Genomic DNA, 26,519 nt, shown 5'->3' on the forward strand with positions numbered 1-26,519 from the left:
AAAGACGACAGAGGCCCACAGGCACCGTTTAACTCCAGTCTAATCAATCAACGTTCTGTTGCAGACATACACTTTTCCTTTGCACGTTATAACCCATACCTGTATCCTGCACTTGCTGCTATTGCACTGCTGGTTAGACTTAAACTGCATTCTGTTGCATTGTACTTGTACATGTGTAATGACAATAACGTTGAATCTAATCTATCCTAATCTAAAAAACAAAGTCAAATTATTAGCCGCTTAACAGCCCTCCTGTGACTTTACTATTATGTTTGACAGAGCAAGAAATGCTTTATTTTTGTTTAATAACGAAAACGGCTTGAATAAAAGCAGTTAAAAAAACAATACTATCAATATTATTAGCCCTCTTAAGCTATATTTTTTCAATAGTCTACAGAACAAACCATCATAATACAATGACTTGCATAATTACCCTAGTTAAGCCTTTAAATGTCACTTTAAGCTCAACACTAGTATTTTGAAATATATCTAGTCAAATATTAGGTGCTGTCATCATGGCAAAGATAAAAAATAAATCAGTTATTAGAAATGAGTTATTAAAACTCTAATGTTTACAAATGTGATAAACAGAAATTGGGGAAAAATAATATAAGGGGGAGGCTAATAATATAAACTTATAATTACCTTATGCAATTATTAATATTTTTATGTTCTATATGAATGTACAAGTGTACGATGTTGTCACTGTAGGCATCTTTAGCGAATTCAATATTAATAATATAAAACTTTATATACTGAATACTATTATTAACTAAAATAAAGGACATGAACGCAAAATAAATCATAAATGAATACAATTCTTACTAACTTCTATATTTATCTTTCATTAGGGTGGCGCTCCTTCTCCATTTGACCGTAACTTCGGGACCAAAATCTCTGCAAAGGCCATGCAGTGGATCACCAAGAAACTGAATGAAAGCTACAGACGTGGTATGAATTGATATCTCTCACATTTTAATGACGCAAACTTTACTGAAGCGCTTTTCAGCTCTCAATAGAACTCAATCACCACTCGGCCTTGTGTTTTTGACCTGCGCTGTTGCACACGAGGCACTCAATAACTGTTAAAGTGCAATCATGACTGAACAAATACATCATACAGCGGTACTCAATGTAACACTTGACCTTGATTTACTTGATTTTGGAATATTACATTAGATTCACTGCCATTTGTTCAGCTCAGTTTTGTGTGTGTGTCTGTTTTTTCACTCCTTTGGCTGTGCCTGTGGATGAATAAAGATGAAGGTAAATATCTGCATTTTATTTAGCCAGATTTGGTGACCTCAATTATCTTATTCAGTGGTAACATTTGTATTAATTAATACTTAATAATGTTTGTAAAATTATAATGCTTTTTTTAAAGGCTAGATCATATATTAGATTATATTATACTGTATATATTTATATTATATTATACTGAATATATTTATATCATTTAAATATATTTATATTATTTAAATAATTTTATATATATATATATATATATATATATATATATATATATATATATATATATATATATATATATATATAATTTATCTTTTACATTTCTGTTGTATTTGTTTTTGTGTGTGCTAATTTATTACTTTTTAAAAATTTGTCATTTTTTATTTGTATTTTTGTAATTGTTTTGGTATTCGTTTTCATCTTGGTAACTTATATAATATGTTTTTTTTTCTTTTATATGAGTACATAATTATGTATTTTTCATGGCGTCTGGTAGATAACATTTGTATTAATTTGAACTTTTACATAATATGTTTTTAAATGTGTGTATTGAGTTGATTAGCCATTTCTAATGTTTTGCAGCCAATTTTCTAATTTCGTCCTCTCCAGCTGTTTAGTAAAGATTTACATTAAATATTTCATGATATATATATATATATATATATATATATATATATATATATATATATATATATATATATATATATATATATATTTAAATTGCTGTTTTTTTTGGTATTAGTTTTCCTCTTTCTTACATATTGGCTGTTACATATTTTATTTTACTTTATACAAGTAAAAAAAACAAGTATTTTTCATTGTTTCTGGTAACCCTGATATAAACCATGCATATATTTGTTATTCATCCATACAATGCAGCTATTTACAAACAAATTACCTGCAAAAAATACCATCTAGCGTTGGTTTTGTCAGTTATGTGGATGTGTGCTAAACCTGTGTGTGTGCTGTGCAGGGAGAGTGTTCGCTAACACAGAAGACTCGGCCTGTTTGCTGGGCATGCGGCGTCGTGCAATGGTCTTCCAGCCTGTGGTTCAGCTCAAAGATGAGACTGACTTTGTGTACGGACACACACATACAACGATTCTTATCTGCATTCACAAAAAATAAACCGAAAGTGACCTTGACCTGACTCTCTTTTCTATGTGTTCAGTCACAGAATCCCAAAGGAGCAGTGGTGGCTGAAGTTGCGTCCACTCATGAAGATCCTGGCCAAGTATAAAACCAGTTACGACGTGTCAGACTCTGGACAGCTGGAGCACGTGGTGGTCAACCGACCCAAAGCATCCGAAACCAGCGTTACCATTTAATCCTATTTAAATCTAAATAACGACAGCGTTCATAGGTCATGCTTTCAGCAGGTCCATCTGTACTGTGAACACTGTCACTCACACTTTTGTTCTCTGGACCTGCTCTTTTTTTTGTTGTTGTTGTCATTGCTTTTTGTTTCGACTTGTCTCATTTTACAGATATCAGTGTTAATCGTAGGAGAGTGTAAGAAGCAGTGCTGTTTTTAATGTCCTCTCACTCCTGTCACACCTTGCAATAGTGTACGCTTCAAAGCACATATACAGTTGAAGTCAATATTATTCGCCCTCCTGTGGATTTTCTTTATGAAATGTTTCCTAACTGATGTTTAACAGAGCAAGGGATTTTTCACAGTATTTCCTACAATATTTTTTCTTCTAGAGAAAGTCTGATTTGTTTTATTTCGGCTAGAATAAAAACAGTTTTAAATATTTTTATAAATTAAAATTAAGCATTTTGAGCATTTTAATTAAGCATTTTGTTTTCGATTGTCTACAGAACAAACTAGTATGTTTCGAAATGTGCTCAAAAAATCTTATGGAGTGAACTCGTCAACAAAACTTCGGCAGCAGAACCACACTTCACTTTGTCTCCTTAACCAATCACCTACTTCCTAAATGTATTTAAGGCACACCAACCCTCTAACACTGTTCTTCTCATTCTCTTAAACCCACCCTCCCTCCTTCTAGTTCCTCGCTTCCCATTAACAATCCTATAACCCTCTCTTCCTTCCTAGGTTGAATCGGTGAGTCCAATGACTCTACCAAAATATTAGAGAAGGTACCCCCACTCAGAGTCTCTGGGAATCCGATCAACCTACTTACCTGTTCACTGTTTATCCTCTTACTTCCCTTCCCCTTCATCCCAATGTTCCCTTACCATCCCCTTCATGCCTACAATAGCTGAAAGTGTGGTGTCGTCTATCCTGATGAAAAATATCCAGGGGGGGCTAATAATTCTAACTTCAGCTGTTATTTCCCTCAGAGATAATCGAAAACTCCACGTTTTTGGGTGTTGAGCATTTTGTGCGGTGAAGTCCACATTGCTTTAGAGCACCTTTGATGTTTGAATGTATTGCATCATCAAGTGTGAACGTTTGCCTGACCAATAAATCCACAATCACCGTGTGTGAAAATCAGCGTTATGATGTTTGATTATGCGGTACATTAACATGCTTATGATCCTGAACACGTTACCCCTATTTTTGTTTGACTGCACTATAAAAAAATGCTGTGTTTCAACAGATACATACACATAATTAATCATAATAATATCTAAAGATGCCGATCTTGTTGCTTTTTTTTTTTCAAACACAACTAATTTCATCCTAAATGGGCATAAAAAGTTAGGAAAGCAATCGAATGCTTTAATTATAGCATTAGATGTGTGCAATTTTAAAGTGACACCTGTTACTTAATGTAATCAAACGAAAAAAAAATCTAAATAAATGAGAGATTCATTCATTGCTCTTTAATCTGAATGTGTAAGTTATACAGTGAAGAAATGGCTAATGAGATTTGATAGTTATTTCATTATAATAGCTATTCATTTTAATAAGCTGGACTGTTTGCTATTGTATTTGCTGCTAATGTACATTATTTAATTTTTCTTTCGTAAATAATAATATTAAAATATGTTACTGACCATTTAACTGTTTATATACAATAAAACAGCTCCAAATGTACATATTAGTTTAGGGATTTGGGATGAATCCCTTATTATGGTGGGCATATCCCTTATTTTCACATCACAATGTTGACAGGTAGGTATGTATTCTCACTCAATGACAATCCTACCTGCTCATTCGTGTGTTGGGCTCATGACTGGTGCTTGGTGGTAACGTTACAGGGCCTGGCTCTTCACTGTTAGCAGCAAACTGGACTAGAGGCTGCTGCTGCTGAAGAGCTACAGTACAAGAAAACGTTCGGTACATTAACATGAGCGGTGGTTTGGAGACATCGTTGTTTTGCACTGCTCCTAACTCAACGTTAACTTACCGACGATGGTGTTCATTTGTTGTACTCCCTGCCGTTGGTTTTAAAGAAAAAATGTACTCAGCTTAGTACATTTGGCAAAGTAAGTTTCTAGAGCTTTCTTATTTTACATTACGGCCTTTTCAGCGCCTCATTTGCGCTTTTTATTATCCATTTTTTCACCTCTCGCCGCTCGCGGATCTCTTAACAACGCTGTCTGGCCAGTCGATTGATAATTACGTCATCAGTAACCTGCAGGCGGCTCATGAGGCTGCAAGAAAATAAATAAAAGAGTGGAGCTGCTGTAAAATAATGAATAAATAGTGCGGCTATGGCACAAAATATTAATAATTAATTAAATAAATAAATAAGTGTGACTGATGTGAGTGCAGGCAGCTAGGGACAACGGCCCTCGCGGGCGATTAGCCAATCAGGGCCTGGCAGGATTAACCACAAGTCCCTGGTAAGTACACCTGTAATGTACAGAAAGCCGTTCAATGGACCGTCTTCACAAGCCTGTTATTACGCGTTTAACGTTCATCATAATCTTAAATCCTTAAAAGTTTTTAATACTTTTCCGCTACTGATTATGTGTAAAGTTTCTATTAAAAAATGGTTATTGCGACTTTTTAGATTTGCGTGATACACAATTCTGACATTATAACTCACAGTTTTGGGTTTACATTTCACAATTCTGAGGGGGAAAAGTCAAGATAAAGAGTCACAATAGCCCATGTATCATTAAGAGGCGGGCTTCCATGTAATGTTACACAGTATTTTGGCATCATATGCTTATTTTTTATGTAAGGCACTGCAAGTTTGTTTAAGTTGAGTAGACTTTGCAACAGCATTATGAATAGCGTTTATCTATCTGATTAATCAATAGATAATCAGGCCTACCAATCAAACCTTAAGAAATGATTTATGTTATTGAGAGGTGATAGTCTCATAATATATACTTAAAATTTGGAAAGCACTGGTGGATTTTATACCAACAAATGTTGCTATATAGCCAAACTAGTTGTTTATTGCAATCTGGGGTAACAACTAGGCTACCTTAAAGCTTTTTCAGTATGATTTGACTGCTTCGTTCAACTGTGGAAAAGTAAAATATATTTTATTTTGGCCTAATGCTTTCAACTAAATCGAATTATTGATTGTCACAATAATTAAAACGAGTTATGAAGTCTAGAACGAAATAACACATTGTGATTCTCTGTTTATCCAGAGGGTGGCAGCAGAGCACCATCACACTATCAGCTGTGAGCACGTGTTTTGCAGCATGGTCTTCATACTCCTGTCAGATTCACACACACCACAACCTCCACATCTTCATCATGCACTTATGGTATGTATACAGCAGGCCTATGTGTCTGTAAAGAGATAGAATCATATTGCTGAAACTAAATCAAGTAAAATGATGAATGAAGAGGTGAAAAACCTGAAGTGCCATAGAAACTGTCTTACAAAATGACGATTTTTCTCAGTCCCCAATCTTTATGTTCTCTCTAAAGGCAATGAAAATAGCATATTCTTCGCCATAACTTAGATGTTTTTGCATCTGAATGCTTCATATGTGTGAAAGTTCACCAATTGACAATTTATTCCATGCTCCTATGTTTATATTCAGTTATTTCACTGTAAAGGCAACAAAAATAGCAAATTATTTGCCATAACTTCAAGGTTTTGGCATCCTTTCAAATGTTTCAAAGTGCACCACATGACGATGTTTCTCTGTTCATGCTTGGTTATTTCACTTTTAAGGCAATACATATGCATTTGCCATAACGTATTAGATATTTAGGCATAACTCTTTAAATATGTCAAAGTTCCCCTAATGATAATTTTTCTCAGGCTTCTATGTTTATGTTTGGTTATTTCACTTTAAAGGTAATGAAAATAACATATTATTTGCCATAGCTTAGTTTTTTTATTTTTTGCATTCGAACCCTTCAAAAGTGTCAAAGTTGACCAAAATGACAAATTTTCTCAGACTCCCATGTTTATGTTTACCTATTTCACCTTAAAGGCAATGAAAATTGCATATTATTTGCCATTACTTGTATGTTTTTTTGCATCTGAACTCATCAAATTATGATTTTTTTAAAGGGTCATATGTTTGTGTTCACTTTGTCACTGTAAAGACAATGAAAATAACATTATTTGCCATAACGTAGAGTTTTTGGCATCTGAAGCCTTCATATGTGTCAGTTTACCAAACTGACTATTTTTCTCAGGCTTAAAGGTTTATGTTTACTTATTTCACCTTAAAAGCAATAAAAATAGCATGTTATTTGCCATAAGTTGTATGTTTTTTGCATCTGAACTCTTTAAATTATGATTTTTTTAAGGGACCTATGTTTATGTTTACTTATTTCACCTTAAAGGCAATGAAAATAGCATATTATTTGCCATAACTTGGACTTTTTTTGCATCTAAACTCTTCAAAAGTGTCGAAGTTAACCAAAATGACTCCTTTTTATCAAGCTTCCATGCTTAAATTCAGTTATTACAATTTAAATGCAATGAAAATAGCATATTATTTGCCATAACTTAGAGGTTTTTACATCTGAACTCTTCAAATGTGCCAAAGTTCACCAAATGATTATTATTGTTTTAGGGGCCTATGTTTATGTTCAGTTCTTTTACTTTAAATGCAATGAAAATAGCATACTATTTGCCATAACTTAAAGTTTTTGCCATCTGAAGCCTTCAAATATGTCAAAGTTTACCAAAATGACAATTTTTCTCAGGCTCCTAGGTTTATGTTTACCTATTTCACCTTAAAGGCAATGAAAATAGCATATTATTTGCCATAACTTGGAGTTTTTTTTTGCTTCTGGACTCTTTAAAAGTGTCCAAGTTAACCAAAATGACTCCTTTTTATCAAGCTTCTATGTTTAAATTCAGTTATTACATTTTAAATGCAATTAAAACAGCATTTTTCTAACTTAACTTAAAGGCTTTTGCAATTTTAGTCTTCAAATGAGCCAAATATTACCAAAATGACAATTTTATTCAGACTACCATGTTCATGTTCAGTTATTTCACTTTAAATGCAAAGGAAATAGCATATTATTAGCCATAAATTAGAGGTTTTTGCAATTGTACTCTTCAAATGTGTCAACGTTTACCAAAATGACAATTTTTATCAGACTCCTATGTTTAAATTGAGTTATTTAGTTTTAAATGCAATTAAAATAGCATTTAATTTGCCACAACTTTAAGGTTTTTGCAATTGTACTCCTCAAATGTGCCAAAGTTCACCAAAATGATCATTTATTTCAGGCTCCCATGTTTATGTTCGGTTATTTCACTGCAAAGGCAATGAAAATAGCATATCATTTGCTTTAACTTGGATGTTTTTGCATCTGAACTCTTCAAAGTTCAACAAAATGATGATACTGTTTAAGAGTCCCATGTTTATATTCAGTTAATGCATTGTAAAGGCAAAGAAAATAGCATATTACTTGCCATAACTTAAAGGTTTTTGCATTTGAGCTTTTCAAATGTGCCAAAGTTCACTAAAATGACGATTTTTATCAGGCCCCCATGTTTATTTTCCATGATTTCACTTTAAAGGCAATAAAAACAGCATATCATTTGCTATATCTCAGAGGTTTTTGCATCTGATCTCTTCAAATGTGTCAAAGTTCAACAAACACAACCAGCGCCCGCATACAGAACAAACTAATCATGAGGTAATGCATCACAACGGCCAAATTACATCATTTCTTGACTCACTTCATTCCTTCAGTGAGAACGAACGTATTCCCGAGTCCAGGCCACACGCGCTCTCGCTTACACATACAAAAAATTAGCAAATCCAATTATTTAAGTTGATTTAAGTATGCAAAGCGAGGCCTGCGGGGTCATATGCACATAGGTAATCAATAGTAATTACCATTTCATTTCTCCCTTGTTATTTCCCTCAGTCTTAAATCAGAATCTGATCTCATCGAGGCCCCTTTTGAGTGTGCGTTTCAGGCCCAGATGAGCCAGATTGGCCGACTTTAACTTCATTTCATACATCACTCCGCTTAAACACAGCGCTCCAATTAAAACGGCGGGCCCGGATCGTTCTAATGCCCCGCAAAATAGACCATTTCCATTAAAGGAGGTCCCAGAATGCTTCGTGCTGCAGATTTCCGCCTTTGATTCCACACTTGTATGGATTTCTGGAGAAAGATGTATGATCCCGAATGATATTCCTGTGCGGTAAATATAGTGAACGCCCCATAGTGGTAAAAATAGATTACTTTGAAAGCTACTGCGATAACAATGGTAATGAGAGACAATAAATCTCGCTGTGTAATATTAGAAAAGCAATATTTCTCTTTCAGATAAATCATGTGTGTATGTGTGTGTGTGTGTGACGTGTGGAGGATGAATATTTATGAATGAATAAATCCATGAAGGAATAAACTGGCGTAATGTTCCAGCTTTTGCAGCTCGATAAGACGCGAATGATGAATGTGGGACTTTTTTTTGATGCTTTCTCGCAGGCAGATTGAACAAATTCTGCGCTCTACTGTACGCTGTACAGTATCTGACGCCGAGGGTTTCATTGATTAAAGGCCGTATGCTTCGCTGCTTTCTCATCTGTTATTGGAGATGGTATCAAGAGCCTGATTACTGATCTGCTCTTCAGCACTCGCTTTTAAACAGAGAAGAAAAAGAGCAATGCTTTTCATATTAGTCAACTGTGCTTGGTTTTAAAATTTTCTTCTCTCTCACTCACTCTCTCTCTCTCTCTCTCTCTCTGTCTGTGAGTCAATAGTTCAGATTTTTACATGTCATGGTAACGTTTTTACAGTGAAAAATTATCATTGCAATGTTTAACCATAAGTCGCCATAACATTTATTATTTATTTTAGGGCCTGTGTCTGTGTGAGCACTTTTTAAAGTCAGTTCAAAGTATTCTGGCATGAGGAATTACGCTTTTAACTTTAAGAAAGATTAATTATATTCATGTAAATATGCAATGAAAACTATTTTGCATTTGATTATTATTGTTTATCCAGAAAATCATAAAGCACGTACAAAAAATTGTTGCTTTACTGTATTTATCAATGTTTGTGATATATGTTTATATATATATATATATATATATATATATATATATATATATATATATATATATATATGAAGATATGGTGAATCTGAAATGTCTACACATTCACAATCTGAAAATCTACACTAATAATGCATTTCAGATTTACAAACATGTCGACAGTGCCCTCTAGTGGATTTGTCATCTGAAACATGCGGCGAAAGGTACTTGGAGAAACATATCTGAAGTTCTGAGGCATGTATTCCATATATATATATATATATATATATATATATATATATATATATATATATATATATATATATATATATGAGCAATATCAAACGAGTAGCAGTGCGATGTGGCTGTATATCGGCACTGGTGGGAGGCGTGCGTTGGCATGAGGCTGCAGGCCGAGTGCCTCAGTGCCCCAACTAGTGCCGATATACAGCCATATCGCACTGCTACAAGTGTGATATTGCATTTATACAACAACTTGATGGCATAATTGTATATATAAAAACAAAATCAAACATGGAGAGTCTCAAAAAAAGAAACCCTTTTGTATGAGGAACTACTTTCTTCTGCGTTGGATTCAAATCATAAGCTGACAGTTAAACAGCTGAGCAACCATCTATTAAACTATAGATCTGTAGTGTCTGCTTTTTGCTGGCTGTATGTGGGCGGAGTAATACACAAAGGGTAAAGAGGCTGTACGGGTGCTGATATTATTTAAATTTATCACGGCTATCAGCCAATAAAATTCGAGAACTATATATACACACACACACACACACACACACACGTCTAAGGCATTAGACGTATCAGGTATTTCCAATATACGGATAACCCAAAACTGAAAATGATCCCATCCTTTACTCTCCCTTTATCTTTCTTCTGTTGAACACAAAAGAAGATATTTTGAAGAATGCTGGTTGCTGGGAAGTCAATGGGTCCCAGCAACCACTATTCTTCAAAATATGTTCTTTTGTGTTCAGCAGAATAAAGAAACTCGAATAGGAAGTAAAGGTGAGTAGATGACGGCATAATCAACATTTTTGCGTTTAAGATGCTCACTCGAATAATCACACGGTGCTGCTTTTTATGTAACACATTTCTCATTGTGAATTAGGACATTGCTTGATTTGTTGGGTCGTTTCTCTCAGCTCATCTGAAACACTCGAGTCTGTTTCATTCAGGCAGAGACCCGAGATTGTTGCGTTCATCAAAATAAGCAACGAAATGCACAAGCAGATGTGAAAATGACCACTTTTACCCTTCTGTTTATAAGTAAGATTTGAAATTCAGCAAGAACTGTGCAGTTGCGCGGAGTGCAGGTGAGGAGCATTCATCAAAACTAGCGTCGTCTTCCAAAACAATCACATCTGCTGTTCGCCACATTGCTTTCCAAAAACGAAACATCGATCAAGACTAAGGAATGCTGCAGTGCTAGAAAAAGAGCTCATCCCTCATGTGGCAGATAGCGAACTGATAGTTTGCTTAGATTCTCAAATTTTATTGCGGGACGGATGATGGCTTGCAAAACCAGACATCAATCACGACACCTTTAGCGACACTTTGCAGTTTCTCGCCCGCTGACCGCTTCCTGTGGATTATCAAGCCGATGTTTACGCTCGGCGTGAGTGCTGTTGGCTCAGCACTGTTGGGAAGAGCCATGATTTGATATATTAAACCTAATATCTCAGTGACATTTCTCGGGACAGATTTTCATCGGCAGAGTTTCATCTGCACTTTTGGGTCTGGCTTGTTTGATGAATGACCCTAGACGTTAATTCTCTCCTCTCCGTCTTTCATCTTCAGCGGCCCACTGTGCCTGAGAAACTTTGAGCGGCGCAAGAAAATGGACAGCGCCATTAATGGAATTGACATTAATTTGACAGAGTGCTGGCGAACATATGAAGTCGCTGGCAGTTCATAAGAATAATATTAGGAATGTATTAGCATGCAAGGACAAAGCTTGACGCAAACGCCGATGCATTGATGCTTACACCATTGCAGTTTAACCTGCCTTATTTGAACCAACCAGGTGCATGTGAACATTCTTGAAACTTGTACGCTTGCAACTACACATCTAGAGCTGTAGTTAGAAGCATAGTTTCTGGTTGTGTTCTATTCTCAGTTATTCCCCCTATGCCCTATTCCCTTCGAACATTTCAACATTTAAAGTCGTCTCTCTTAGGTGTAATTTGCTTTCAAAGTATTTTTAACAGTTCAGTGTTAGCAATCATCATATTGACCATTGCCTTCCCTTCGTAGTGCACTTTGAAAACATTTATGATTTGAACACACGTGACCAAAGCTATAGGTGACCTATTATTTAAAAGATGCATTTACCTAACGTCTCCAAAGCTTGTGAAAACAAAAATTACGTTAATGCTTTTAATTTATAGCAGGTTATTTATTAAGAAATGTGTCTGTAGTCTACTGTATATGACATGGGCCTGTTGGTTAGAACATTTCTGCAGTGATTTAAATGTGTCAAAGTAAAAATAAATAAATAAATAAAATGAAATAAATAATCATAATAAAATAAAAATAAATAAATAATATCCTATTCATAATGAATAATGTAATATATAATAATAAAATAATATAATAATTATTATAAATGATTATTTTTAATAAAATAAAATAATAATAATAATTTTCCCAGAGATGGGTTGGATCGTGCCGGATAAGTTGGCGGTTCATTCCGCTGTGGCAACCCCAGATTAATAAAGGGACTAAACCGACAAGAAAATTAATGAATAATAATAATAATTATTATTGTTATTATTACTTAATAAATAGCCTACTGTCAATTACAGCCATTAACAATTTATATAATTTATATATGAGATTAGAGGGTTAGCTAAGTGGTTTTATGTTTTAGCATGGAATATGAAATATTCTCAATAATATTTGTAAAGGAAACAGAACCTGTATGTGCCGTTTACATATATTTCAGTTAATATAGAAAACAAGTGCATGTTTTTAACAAAACTAATACTGGATTTTTTATACAATATAATCTTATACAGAAAATGATGGAGCTTTTCTTTAAAGAAGTTGTTACTCCACCCCGTTTAGAGTGTCATTATGGACACTTTACGTTATAACTAGGCCCACACGGAATATGTGCGCGCAGATTTCCACAGAGTTTTAGCCCATCATCGATTCTGTTTATTTACTTGTAAATGTGTGTACATTTATATTATTCAGTTTTTTTAATAAATTTTCTGTATAATTATTGACTAATATGAAAATATTGATATGATTTATTCACAATACAGTTTGTAAAGTGATACTTTCTGTCTTTTAGTAGATTTATTACAAAGAAGATTTGCTTTGTTTACCAAATAAAGTGGATCTGATTGGATTTGCATTGTAAACATTAAATACAAGTTAGAAATGTATTACTTTTTATTTCATATATTAAGGTTTTAGTTATGATACTCCCAAAATCATTCCGCAGATTTTAACCAAAATTCTGCGCAGAAATATAAAAAAATGTCAGCAGATTCAGTTTGGCACTATTGGTTCTGGCACTAACATGGTTCAACCAAGGATCTGCAACAGAGAAACAGTTTTGGGGAGACACTCATCACCACATCGTTCACTTCCCAAACGATGCACCGTACTACGATAGTTTAGCCATGAGTTAGGTCGTTGTTTGGAAAACGCACCCCTGGTTGTTTTGAGAACTGCTCTTCTCTTAGAAATGTACCAAAGCGACTGAGAAAAACTGTAAAGCCAGTGCTTATTTTGTGTATTGCGAGGTCCCGGAACAGATCGGGGTAACGGATCTGGTATGTTACCCCAGGATGGAAAGAGATCACTGACAAAAGTGGAAGAGGGAGGGGCATTGGATGGCAGAGGGGTGTCTCAGACGAAGGACGAAAGTGAAGAGCAGGGGGTTGAGCGGACGAAAGTGAAGAGGTTTGAGGAGTCGCAGAAGAAAGTGAACAGCGGACGGGGGAGGAAGGTAGTTGAGGAGAGGGATCGGTAAAATGAGGTGCCGGATCAGATTTCAGAGATGCCGGATCCGGCGCACAAATGAAGCCCTGTGTAAAGCATTACTTGTAAAACTTAAATGAAAAACAATTATTTTACAAAATTGTCGCAAACAATTTCTATGGGCGGAATTTAAACAAATTAAATGTAGTAATGTTTAACCTAATTTTCATGTTTAAATTCAACCCAAATAAATTGTTTGCAACCACTTAACATAAAAAAAAAATGAGTAGATCCAATGAATTTTCAGTGTTGGCTGCAAAAGACTGAGAATAGATTTATGACTTTCTCCACACACACACACTATAGGAGAGCGACGCATGGCTTTTGTGCCCTTGAGAAAAGCAATTATGCGTGTGCATTTGCAACAACAAACAACTCCCACGGTGCGCCCTGACTTGAAGCATGACCATCCATGTAACAGCCAAAGGCCATTACCAATCCCCATTAACACTAATCAAAAACCACTTTACGTGATAAGAACCGAGGGGTCGACCCGCCACATCCAAGCCCAACTGTTATTGACCCACCCCCAATCAAGGTAGCAGTTAGGCTCATAGTCCCGCCATCGATACAAAAAAAAAAAAAAAGATTGTAAACTGGATTTCCAATTATAACTCTGAGGGGAAAAGTGGAAAAAAGAGGGCTTTCTGGAATCAGCTGTGGTTAGCCTTTGGGTTATCTGCGCTGAGAGGGGATTTGACTGGTCTCCAAACAATATGGCTCCAGAGAGACTTCCCTGCTGCAGAATGTAATTATGCAGATGTAGTTAGAGCGAATGTGTGTGTGTGGATCCAATCACACGCTTCGCTTTTATGCTGGAACTCAAACTCCAGTGAGTGTGGGACTTACGGGAAGCTTCGCAGCTGGAGAGACCAAGACAACAGCAGGGAAATGACTGAATGCGGGGATGATCTAAGCGTTAGGATGCCCAGAAATGAAGGTTCTGTCATTATTTGCTCATCTTCGTGCTTTACCAAGCCTGTATGAGTTAGTTTGTCTCTGTGGAATCAAAAAGGAGATACTTTGATGAATATTCATGCTGCTCTCCATTGTTTTGGTTGTCAAGTGCAGCACAGTACAACAGTTGAAGTCAAAATTATTATAATTTTTTCTTTATTAATTATTTTCCAAAAGATGTTAAGGAGAGCATAGAATTTTTCACAGTATTTCCTATAATATTTTTTCTTCTGAAGAAAGTCTTATTTGCTTTATTTCGGCTAGAATAAAAGCTGTGTTGATTTTCTTGTAAACCATTTTAAAGGTCAATATTATTATCCCCCTTAAGCAATATTTGTTTTGATTGTTTAGTGAACAAACTAGTGGCGTTGCCAGACATAAAGCTCTACTGGGGCACAGTTACCCCTCCAAGAAAAATAAATTAAAAAAAATACATGTCAGAAGCCATGCTTAGTCAAAATAATATCATCATCATCATCAAATTATTTAAACTTTGTTTTGTCGACTTGCAAAACTCACTGCTGCTGACAAATAAAAGACGTAAAAGACGCCGGGATCACAACGCATAAGCGGTGCGGCAATTTTTGGCGTGCATGTTCACAACCGAGACTTACATCGGGAGCAGAGCAGCACGTCAGCAATTATTGAGGCACGCAGGTATGTTTTTTTTTTCTGCGCACATGCTCAGTTTGCTTTTTGAATAAACTACATTGCTTTCATCAGCGTTAGTTCAGTGGGTTTACCACTCTTAATAAGTGCTCTTGTATATAATTAAATTATATCTCAAAGCTTTATTTAATTTACTGGGCCACTGGCGATTTTTACAGGGGCACATGCCCCATGGGGTCAAGCGACACCCCTGGAACAAACATATTTTATGCAATGACCTGCCTACTAGTTAACCAGCCTGATCTCACAAGGAAACGTAAGTATTTTACGTTTTGTCAGTTTAGTGGCTGATTCATACGCATACATACGAGTTCAGTCATATGAAAATGTGCGATTTTAAAAACCCACCCCTAACCCCAACCGTCATTGGGTGATAAGTAAATCGTACTAAATTGTGTGAATTAGATAATACGAATTCGCCACTAAATCAAAAAGTAACAAATTGCCATGAGATTGCATATAAAGAGATGCTCTTCTGCAGACCTCGGTTGTAACGAGTGTTTTTTGAGCTGCTGTTGCCTTTCTAACAGCTGGAACCAGTCTGGTCATTCTCCTCTGACATCAACAAGGCATTTCCGCCCACAGAACTGCTGCTCACTGGATATTTTCTCTTTTTCGGACCATTCTCTGTAAACATTAGAGATGGTTGTGAGTGAAAATCCCAGTAGATCAGCAGTTTCTGAAATACTCAGAGCAGCCCTTCTGGCACTAACAACCATGCCACGTTCAAAGTCACTTAAATCACCTTTCTTTCCCATTCTAGTGCTCAGTTTGAACTGCAGCAGATCTTGACCATGTCTACATGCCTAAATGCATTGAGTTGCTGCAATGTGATTGGCTGACTAGAGATTTGCGTTAATGAGCGGTTAGACACGTGTACCTAATAATGTGACCGGTGAGTGTACATTAGTCTCATTATGGTTATACATTGGCATCTTTCTTAATTCACCAACACGTGAATGTATGCTGATTCAAATGTTTTGCAACAGCATGGGGGCGATTGAACATTTTTTTTAAGTGAGATGTTACTTTAATTCATTCCAGACTTCACTTAAAGATCTTAAAGCCTTTCAACGGGAACCCCTGTTTTTATCCAAAGTACCCCCAGATATTGATAATCTTTGGTGCGTCTCTTTTTTTCAGCGTCGCATTGATCACTGGCCAAATGGCGCTGCTTTAATCTACTGCCTCTATCCTAAATGAAATTACACATTCAAGGTTTGATACAAAGGCAGATGAAGGCATATTTGAACATTCAAAAGTGAGCATTCCCAAAATTAATTTCATCTCCAGGGTTCATGCATATTTAATAGAGAGCGCTAGAATATCACAGGGTAATACAATCCCAGCAAGTGGCAAGTGAAGAGAGAGAGCAAAGAGAGAACTGCAGTTGTTTTCATGAGCAATAACTCTCAGCGGTGCTGGGAAACAAAATAGGCAGGATGCTTTTGATGAAAGAGCCGAGAGTGTGCGAGCCCAGGTTAAATGCTGAGGAGCCGCAGAGACCGTGGGCTCCTGAGACCTCCACATAGCGGGCGAAACGCTGATAACTGACTGACAATAATTGACGAGCCCCATGGACACGGTCCCCGGAGAACCATCCACGTCTGCCTTCACTCATACTAACTAGTTCCTGAATTCACAGTCGTGCACTTGCGATAAATGCCCACCCGCGTCCATTATTACAAATCACACGCAGGAAAGATTATACGATTAGAGGGAAATTTGAATATGTAGTAACGCACAACTCCCAGTGTTGGGCTGTGGCTGGAAGGGCATCCGCTGCGTAAAACATGTGCTGGATAAGTAGGTGGTTCATTACGCTGTAACAACCCTTGATTAATAAAGAGAATAAGCCGAAATGAATGAATGAATGAGTGACGTACAACATGGGGTACAAAAAATAACTATAATGTATAATAATAAGATAAGATAAAGTAAGATAAACTTTTTTATTTGATAAGATGCGCATCATCTGCGATGGAAACACTTTTGCTGAATAAATTCAAGTATACACATAAAAACAGTCATGGGATTTTGTTATAAGAGATCATGTGATGATGAAAATGTGTGTGAATGGATAAACCAGCAGTCTGAGCACATTGTAAAACATCTGAAATGTTGTTTTGGTCTTTCTAAAACGCCGTAAACGTTTTAGTATGAGTGTTATTATATTATTAATCACCTCCAGAATCAAGATCGTCTGTGTTCTGTATCTTACGCCTTCAAACACCACGACTGCATGTTAGCATTGCCTTCTGAGGTGCAAGTCATTTATTAAATAATGGAAGGATTCACGCAGCTTCTACCACCGAAGCAAATTTTGTTTTTACTGTTGATATTTGGTTCCAGATAATCACGGAATTACGATTTTGTTCGATTTGACTTGTTGGATGGTAAAACGCTGCTTTATTTGCACGTATTTTATGCGATAATCCAGTTTTAATTCACATTTTTGGATGGAGGCATAGCTACAGTCACTTTAAGCTGAATACTAATACCTTGAAACATATCTAGCCAAATATGTGCTGTCATCATGGAAAAGATTAAATAAATCAGTTATTAGAAATGAGATATTAAAACTATTATGTTTAGAAATGTCTTGGAAAAATCAAACAGATAGTGGGGGGAAATAAACAGGGCTATAATTCAGGAGGGCTAATAATTCTGACTTCAAATCTATAATGCGGGAAAAGTATGTTTAAGCTCTTCAGAAACAACAGTGTATAATTGTTGTGCTGATATCATTTTTTGATATTAAATGACAAAGAGATTTGTTTTGTTATTTGGGGGAAACAATTTTAAATGTCATCAAAGATTTAGACTAAAACATGTCTATATGTTGTTAATTCTGATTTATAAACATTAAATTTGGACTCATTTTTATGTCAAGATTTGATGAAGATGTCTGCATATCAGGATTTTTATTATTTAATTTTCAATAAGGATGCTTTGACATGAAGAAATTAAGTTAACTTATTAGTTTTTTAAATTTAAGTTGTTTTAAAAAAAGAGTTTCTTTCAATAAGTAGTTTGAACAAACAGCAAACATATTTATTTGAGTGTATTTTTTTATTAATTAATATTTTTAGTAACAAAAGTGTAACTTAATATTTTTTGGGTTGGTTTGACTGATGTATGTTGAGATGACAAGAAAAGTTGATTTGACACAACAAAAACAAATTTAGGCAAGTTTTTGTGTGTGTGTGTGTGTGTGTGTGTGTGTGTGTGTGTGTGTGTGTGTGTGTGTGTGTGTGTGTGTGTGTGTGTGTGTGTGTGTGTGTGTGTGTGTGTGTGTGTGTGTGTGTGTGTGTGTGTGTGTGTGTGTTAGAATCAGAATTATCCCATACATTTTTCTAGTCTTACTCTGGCTTCCACACAATTCCTTCATGTTGTCCCAAACACAAATCTATTAAGTTAAGATAAACATTTTTGCAAATTTAACATGATTGAGTATAAAACAATTAAGTTGTCCCCCCAGTTGTTTAAACTGATTTTAAATAAGTATTTGAACAAGCAGTGGGGCGGCACGGTGGCTCAGCACTGTCGCCTCACAGCAAGAAGGTCACTGGTACGAGTCTTGGCTGGACCAGTTGGTATTTCTTTTGCATGTTCTTTCCATGTTACCGTGGGTTTCCCCCACAGTATAAACACATGCGCTATAGGGGAATTGAATTAACTAAATTGGTCGTAGTGTATGAGTGTGAATGAGAGTGTAGGGGTGTTTCCCAGTTCTGGGTTGCAAGCGGAAGGGCATCCGCTGTGTAAAACATATGCTGGAATAGTTAGCGGTTCATTTCTGTGTGGAGACTTCTGATAAATCAGAGACTAAGCCGAAGGAAAATGATTGAATGAACAAGCGACAAAAAAAAGCATGTTTTGCATGCAAGATTCACTCAGCACATTATTAAAAAAGAAAAGTGTAATCAAAATATAATGTTCAATTAGAAATACATTAGATTATGGAAATTAATAGTGTTCCAAATGTTTCATGGTGGCTATAACAATTTGCAAGGAAGGATCATGAAACTGGTCTAATGACAGCCTCTCAGACTCCTCAGGAATCTTAATGACTTGTGCACTTTTTTATTTGGTCATTAAGATAATCGCAATGATGATTCATCTTTTAGCACCAGCAAATCATCACACATTTGAACACATCATATTTTGCTGTGAACAATCTGACATCAGGTCCTGCATACATATGTATACTGCACATGTAAAACTGTAGGTTTATGTAAACCATGAACACGGCATGCTGTGATTTCAATTCCCTCCGCTCATTTGCATGTCTCTTATGACAGTAAGTGTGCGTCTGTTATTTACTTATTGTGTTCATGGCGCGGATTGTGTATTCCTCCTGTGTGTGAAAAATGAGGCATGAAACAGCGTTGTCATGCTGAACAGAATTTTAATTACTGACTGTCGCTCTCCGCCAGTGTTAGTACGCCCCAGCAGCTCCGAAACAACTGCGAAATAACCCGACGTGAGGCAAGTCGCCATCATTACAGACGCTACCGGCTCCCTTCTAAAAGCTGCAACACAATTAAAAACCCGGCAGACGAGCTACCATTACACCTCCTTGGTTTAAAAATACAAAATATAAATAAATAAATAAACTAATCAATTCCTAACCACGGCGTCCATCTGGATTATGAAGTCTGGAAGCAAAAAAGGTATTTTGATGAAGGCTCGTTCATTTGCATTTAAAATGTGAGTTTTAATTGAGACTGTTTGGATAATTAGAAAGGAGAAATAGCGTTTTTTTTTTTTGCTCTCGTGTGAGACAGAAGCTTCTGCCAGGCAACCATGACAGCACACCCGATCCCCGGCAAAACCTGTGCATCCAGGCCTCTCAACCAAGGTTAAAGAGACTCATCAAAATAAGCCCTATTCATTAGCAGACTTCGCTTTGCTAACAGCTCCACGCCAGCCGCCAGAGCTATTGCACTCACACACACACAAACAAACACAAATAGTTGAAGTCAAAATGATTAGCTCCCCTGTGAATTTTATTTTATTTTCCAGACATTTCCCAAATGATGTTTGACAGAGCAAGGAATTTTTCACAGTAATTCCGATAATATTTTTTCTTCTTGAGAAAGTCTGATCTGTTTTATTTTTGTGAGAATAAAATTATTTATTAATTTTTTAAAACCATTTTAAGGTCAATATTATGGCCCGTTTCCACTGAGACGTACAGTACGGTACAGTACAGGTTGGTACGGTTCACCGTTATCAGGCTTGCGTTTTCACTGCTAAAAGGGTACAATGGTTTCAGTCGACATCATTCTCGCTTGAGGAAATGTCAAAGTACAGCTGTACGGGTCATTCACATATCATATGTAAAGCACCTCCCACAAAACAGATGTGTTTTACACAAATACTTGTGTATAAATGTTCATTACTAACCTTTCTATGAACATGATTTGATTATAACTGCAGATCAATGATAGTTTAAAATAGCCTACTGTAACATCTGTAATTATATAAAATAGATAAATAAATAAATATATAAATGCAACACATATGAACACACACAGACCCTTACAGTCTCTGATATGTTACCAATTAAAACCTACACACATAGTTAAACATGGCAGTTTGCTCATCTCTTAGATTGCTGAAAGAATCATTTGCTCCTTTGTTTTTTCGTGCTTCACTCTCGCGTTTGTCTGTTTCTGAAAGGATCGGATGTCAGAAGTGCTTCAATAATCATGCGCACATTATTATCGTGAGCTCAAGAACCTCCTTATTTCAAATATAAACGTGCATGCGAGAAAGTGAAACCGCTCGCACTTTAGACGGCCTTGTAAACAACTACGGGGCACAGGGTAGATTCAGCTCATCTTCTTGTCTTTGTGGCTGTTCATCAAGACGGCGACAAGGTTTGTTTAAGCTCGGGTCGACCATTGCTCGTTATTATATGTATACATTATTATGGTGTAACGTCTCAGCTGTGTATTTATAATAGGCGTTTCCTTTGTTTTCATTCTCCCGTTTGTGTACACGCTGGTGATGTTTCTCTGTACACCAATAGCGTTCAGCTGCGTGTCTTGCACTGGCTTTTGGTATCCTTTTGTTTTGCTAGGTACCCTTCCGGAAGGGTACCCAAACAGTGGTATGGTATGGTACGGTTTGCTTTTTGGTACCTTTTGGGTAAAAAAAGCGTACCCAATCGTACCACTCACTGGAAATAGGCCAATTGCACCCTAATTAGCAATATTATTTTCGATTGTCTACAGAACAAACCATCGTTATACAATGACTTGCCTAATTACCCTAATTTGCATTTTTTTTTACCTAGTTAAGCCTTTAAATGTCACTTTAAGCTGAATACTAGTATCTTGAAAAATATATAGTACAATATTATCTACTGTCATCATGCTAAAGATAAAATAAATCCATTATTATAAAGAAGTAATTAAATCTATTATGTGTAGAAATTGAGGAAAAAACATATTCAGGAGGGCGAATAAGTCTTCAGCTATATATCCAGGCCCAGCATTAAATCATCTGCACCCTTGTCTTTGACGTGGGCTTCTTTTATAGCCTCACGGCCTAAATTGAGTCGTAAAGACGTGTAAAAATAATGGCGCGGCGAACCTTGTTTCAGCCACCCATTTTTATTTGGCCACAGGTCCCCGGTGGGCTGTTTGTGGCCACATTAGAACGTTGACACATTAATAAGTGCGGGGATATTTACACACGCTGACCTCCATCCTGACAGCTACGTAGCGTAGGCCTGTTGGCGAGCGCTAAACTTGAATTATGTCTAATCACCGCGAGGGCTCATACTGCGAAACGTGTTGTATGTTTACCCGTGGGATGTCGAGAGAGGAAGGTGAATAGGTGGACACACCAACACAATGGCACTCTGGTTAATCTTTAGTCCGGTGGGAGATCAGCTGATAAATCTGAAATATGACAAGCATTTTCTTCACTTTCCCCCCTCCTGGAGTTATGCATTAACAGAATGGGAGGGTTACCATTTCTTTTTCAAAAGCTGATTTCACATAGTATCCCTTATGAAAAACCCACAAGCCATGGCATTTCGAAGGCATTCACATCAAGGACGATGACTTTAATGATGGAGATGAAGATATTGGTTTAAAATGGTTTTAAATTGGGTGACACAGTGGCTTAGCATTCACAGTAAAACGGTTGCTGGATCAGGTCCCGGTTGGGTCAGTTGGCATTTCTGTGTGGAGTTTGCATGTTCTCCCTGTGTTGGCGTGGGTTTCCTCTGGGTGCTCCGGTTTCCCCCACAGTCCAAACACATGTGCTATAGGTGAATTGAATAATGAACTTTTTCAAGTGCATTAAATGTGTCTTGAAGGGGGCGGGGCTTGCCAGACACTAAAAAGCAATTGATTGGTCGTGATTTGATGGGAAACTGAAGTATCAGGCGATGTGAATGAAACCGTTGATTCATTTAGCTGACAAACTACAGGCTTTACATGTTTATATCAGTTTTCTTAATCTTCTATACGCCAATTTTGTCACTGTTTTAGAGCACACTAGCTTATAGATATGCTAAAACGTAACAGTACTGATACTAACATTTTAAAAACATTAAGTTAATTTAATGGGACGTCTCAAAAATAAGTTGTTTTTGAGAAATGCTAAAGATGAGTTAAATGTGTCAACATGTTTTTACTTAACACCAATCATCCTTAGAATATTAAGTAAAGATCACGTTGGATGAAGAGATGTAGTAAATGTTCCTCCGTAAATATCTCAAAACTTAATTTTTGATTAGTAACATGCATCGCCAAGCACTTCATATGAACAAATTTAAAGCTGATTTTCTCAATATGTAATTTTTTAACCCTCAGCTTCCGACAGATCTCCATCAAATATTATTCCTATAACCACAAACTATTAGTAACTTAAGAGTGAATCAACCATCAGTGGAAATAATACAGCTTTAATGTGTATAAATCATACTAGGTGTATATATCTCAATTTTAAACAAATTCTGTGGTCACATTAGTACATGGGATCTATGTAGAGTAATGCACTGTAATAATGCAATGAATAGCAGAAGCACTTTCTGTCCTTTCTCCTTTTCTTTGTTTTACATACACAATCCAATTTTTACATGACGTGATCTTTGATTAATAGTCTAAACAGGACAGATTTCCTATTGTCGTTATGTAATTCATTTCCGAGTATTCTATAGGGAGTAAATTATTGAAACTTGCTGAAAGTGAACTATATGTGAAGCAATTTAATGACTGTACACTTCTTGGTAGCCAGTGTTTTCAAAAATAGAGTAGCTTTTCCAGTAACAAGCGACATTTTCCTGGTGTTTGTGTCTCATTACACTGGTCACTTTACAGCCAAGCAAACAGAGACCAAGAAAGAAAACATGCTTTCTTCAAATGTCTATAAGAAATCGCATTTACTTTGTTGAATATGTTTAATTGTATGGTTTATGTTAAAGGCACAATTTGTAAGATTTGTTGTCGATAAAATACCCTGACTATCCTGACTAGTTTTTCCGACTTTGCACTGTATCAAATGTTTCAAAGAATGTTCAAATTCAGAGAAATAAGCAGTTTTACCTAGCGAAACAGATGGTGTCCCATCTAGCCATACTAGTGTTGTCACGATACTGAAATTCAGTATCAATTGGTACTGAAATTTTAAAAACGTCCATTTCCTGCTAACATTTGAGCCCTGTTGAGCAAATTCTTAAACAGCACTGATTTCTCGTAGTGTCCACATGCTCAACAGAAATGACTGTGATTGGCCGTGAAGGTCATCAGTTTACAGAACTCACCAATATTTACTGAGTGTAACAACAGATACAGGGACACTGAAGCGTTTTAAAGCCACGAAGAACAGCTGGGCTGATAATAAGCTGACATACGAGCGATCCGCTGATGAATCCTCGCAGCTTTAAAATACACTTTAAAGTGATAGTCCAGGGCATATTTTAAGGTTTAGTTGTATTTATAAGATGCAAAGCAATGTGTGCTCATGCTTCATTCGTAAAAAAATAAATAAATAAATCACTTATATATATATATATATATATATATATATATATATATATATATATATATATATATATAACTTTGATGATATACAGCTACATAGAGTTATATTTTCTAGTTCCTCTGAAAACCCACTCTCAAGAGGCTCTGATTGGTCAGCTAGCATAACTGTTATTCGTGCATTAGAAAAGCACCATGCCCCTACAAGCACAAGCTTTTGCACTACTGTCAGTCAAAGCTGCTGTTAGTCGTATCAGTTTATGCCTGAATCAGACAGAAAAAGAAGATGACACAGCTGAACTTCACGCCTGCTCTCTAAAATAACATCTGACAAGTTTCTTTCACATATATTCGAAATAAGCATGTGTAAGTAATACAAATCGTTCACATGAGATGTAGAGATGTAGAATCCAGCAAAAGCGGTTGCATAGAGAGACACTGCAGCACTGGTGAAGAATATGAGTGTTTACAGGGGTTTGGCGGATAAATATGAATTTGTTGGTAAATTGTTAACGGTGCCAAACAGCATTTCCCCTTGTTTACATCCTTGCTACAGCACACCATTAACACTAGACACTGTGCATGTAATAGATCAATTTTAACAAATGAAAACACAGGTTGTGGCTCACAATCCACAGCTTCATCTATTATGGTTGGAGCTGCTCCTCCTTTGAGGAGGTTTTAGCCAAATCCAGCACTGAACTGGGAGATATTCTGAAAGCTGTCCTTTGTCAAATGCTAGAGCTATATACTTTTTATAATTCTCTGGAACATCATTAAAATTTAACAGTAAGCACTTCTCTCTTTGTGTCGTGTTCTTTGGAAGCCCAAATACAGAAGCAGAAGAAGCTCTGTGGAAATAGCAGCGTTTGGACGGCATTTAAACTCTCTCTGCTTTAACATTACAGCGCCTCTGGCCACTCCCCTTCACTGCGCAGGGTGTATATGCATGGTGAATGCGCATAAACTGAAGTTTTTGTGATCTCAATAGCCCGAATGTACTTTGTTCGCTATAGGCTTTGCTGAGCTAACTCTGTAAAAGCCAAGTAAATACTCAAGTAAAAGTACCATTACTTGCCTAAAAATGTAGTGCAAGTAGAGTAAAAGGATCTGTTGTAAATATTACTCAATGTATGAGTAAAAATTATACCTTTCAAAAGTACTCAATAGTAGTGAGTAATGAGCATTACGCTGTAAAAAGCTGATGCGTTAACATGTAATCCATGCATGTGTGTGTAAACGTAACATTCTGTAGTGCAGGGGTCACCAGCCCTGTTCCTGGAGAGCTACCTTCCTGCAGAATTCAGTCCCAGCCCTGTTCGAACACACCTGAACCAATAAATAGTACCTAAAGCAGCACTTGATAATTACAAACAGGTGTGTTTGGTCAGGGTTGCAACTAAAATCTGCAGGAAGGTAGCTCTCCAGGAACAGGGTTGGTGACCCCTGCTGTAGTGCATCTAATTACTGCCCAGCGGGCACACAATGTCATAAGACGTTAATTTTAAGTTAGATTTAGGTAGTGGTGTCAGGTGACCAAAATTTAATGTCTAGCCAGCATCAAAGGGCAACATTATTTTGTTTACCGATAACAACTTCAAATGACGTTGATTTTAGGTTGTGTTAGAAACTGACCAAAATCCAACGTCGAGCTAACATCTTAAATCATATTGACGTCAAATACTGACATTTATTCGTCATGTATGGCAAGCAAAAGCCAACGTCTAATAGATGTCATCGTGGTAACGTCCACACAACGCCAAGCTGTAACATCATTAGACGTTGATATTTGGTTGATTTTAGGTTGGACATTTGACACTGACCTCGGCCTGACGTTAGGTTCTCATGTCAAACAGATTTTAATTTCTAAAGAAAACGCAACGTCCTTGTGATACTAAAGTACAATGTCAATCGAACGTCATGTTGACGTCACGTTAGTATAGAATCCAGCATTATATTTTTGCAGTGTATAAGTATTTTACTCCACAAACCTGTCCATTACCAGAGCTTTCAATTCAGTGCACTATAATGAAGCGGCAGGACGGAGATTGTTGCCACCCATAAACACTCTAATTCCTTGATTCATTAGGCCTCGTTCAGCAGACAAGGTGCACAATAAATTACAGACGGTATTGGCTTGCTCGGCGGACTCCCGATTGAGACAGACTGGGAAACAGTTTATGTGTCTGCAGCCTCCACAGTTTTGGATGCCTGCTATCTCAGTTGCTCATTCCTCCGGGGAATTGGGATGTTCAGTCCCGTGTTCGTCAT

At 36.5% G+C, this 26,519-nt stretch overlaps 2 protein-coding genes and 1 long non-coding RNA gene across 12 annotated transcripts in view; 2 read left to right on the forward strand and 1 right to left on the reverse strand.

The window, feature by feature from the left end:
* The window catches only part of pfkpa (phosphofructokinase, platelet a), a 40,607-nt gene extending 36,898 nt beyond the window's left edge, over positions 1-3,709 (forward strand). For all 4 annotated transcript variants that reach the window (XM_087309025.1, XM_087309023.1, XM_087309026.1 and 1 more), the window contains exons 20-22: positions 852-951; positions 2,222-2,327; positions 2,420-3,709. In XM_087309025.1, the coding sequence (XP_087165151.1) occupies positions 852-951; positions 2,222-2,327; positions 2,420-2,576 (363 nt within the window). In that variant the 3' untranslated portion in view covers positions 2,577-3,709. The remainder of the gene's footprint in view (positions 1-851; positions 952-2,221; positions 2,328-2,419) is intronic.
* Positions 1-26,519, reverse strand: part of adarb2 (adenosine deaminase RNA specific B2 (inactive)) — a 619,893-nt gene that overhangs the window by 476,182 nt on the left and 117,192 nt on the right. Inside the window, exons 1-2 of one of the 7 annotated variants that reach the window (XM_087309034.1) lie at positions 4,572-4,787; positions 4,371-4,479 (exon numbers count right to left, since the gene is read on the reverse strand). The exons of the other annotated variants lie outside the window; for them this stretch is intronic. The gene's annotated coding sequence lies outside the window, so the exon portion shown is untranslated. Of the gene's footprint in view, positions 1-4,370; positions 4,480-4,571; positions 4,788-26,519 lie in introns of those variants that run through there. 7 annotated transcript variants of the gene reach the window in all.
* LOC141380808 (uncharacterized) overlaps positions 4,431-26,519 on the forward strand; it is a 105,312-nt gene continuing 83,223 nt past the window's right edge. Inside the window, exons 1-2 of the long non-coding RNA XR_015524705.1 lie at positions 4,431-4,650; positions 5,776-5,895. This is a non-coding gene — a long non-coding RNA (uncharacterized LOC141380808). The remainder of the gene's footprint in view (positions 4,651-5,775; positions 5,896-26,519) is intronic.

The sequence above is a fragment of the Danio rerio genome, chromosome 24 (assembly GCF_052040795.2).
Source record: "Danio rerio strain M-AB ecotype USA chromosome 24, GRCz13ab, whole genome shotgun sequence".
Taxonomy (NCBI): Eukaryota; Metazoa; Chordata; class Actinopteri; order Cypriniformes; family Danionidae; genus Danio; species Danio rerio.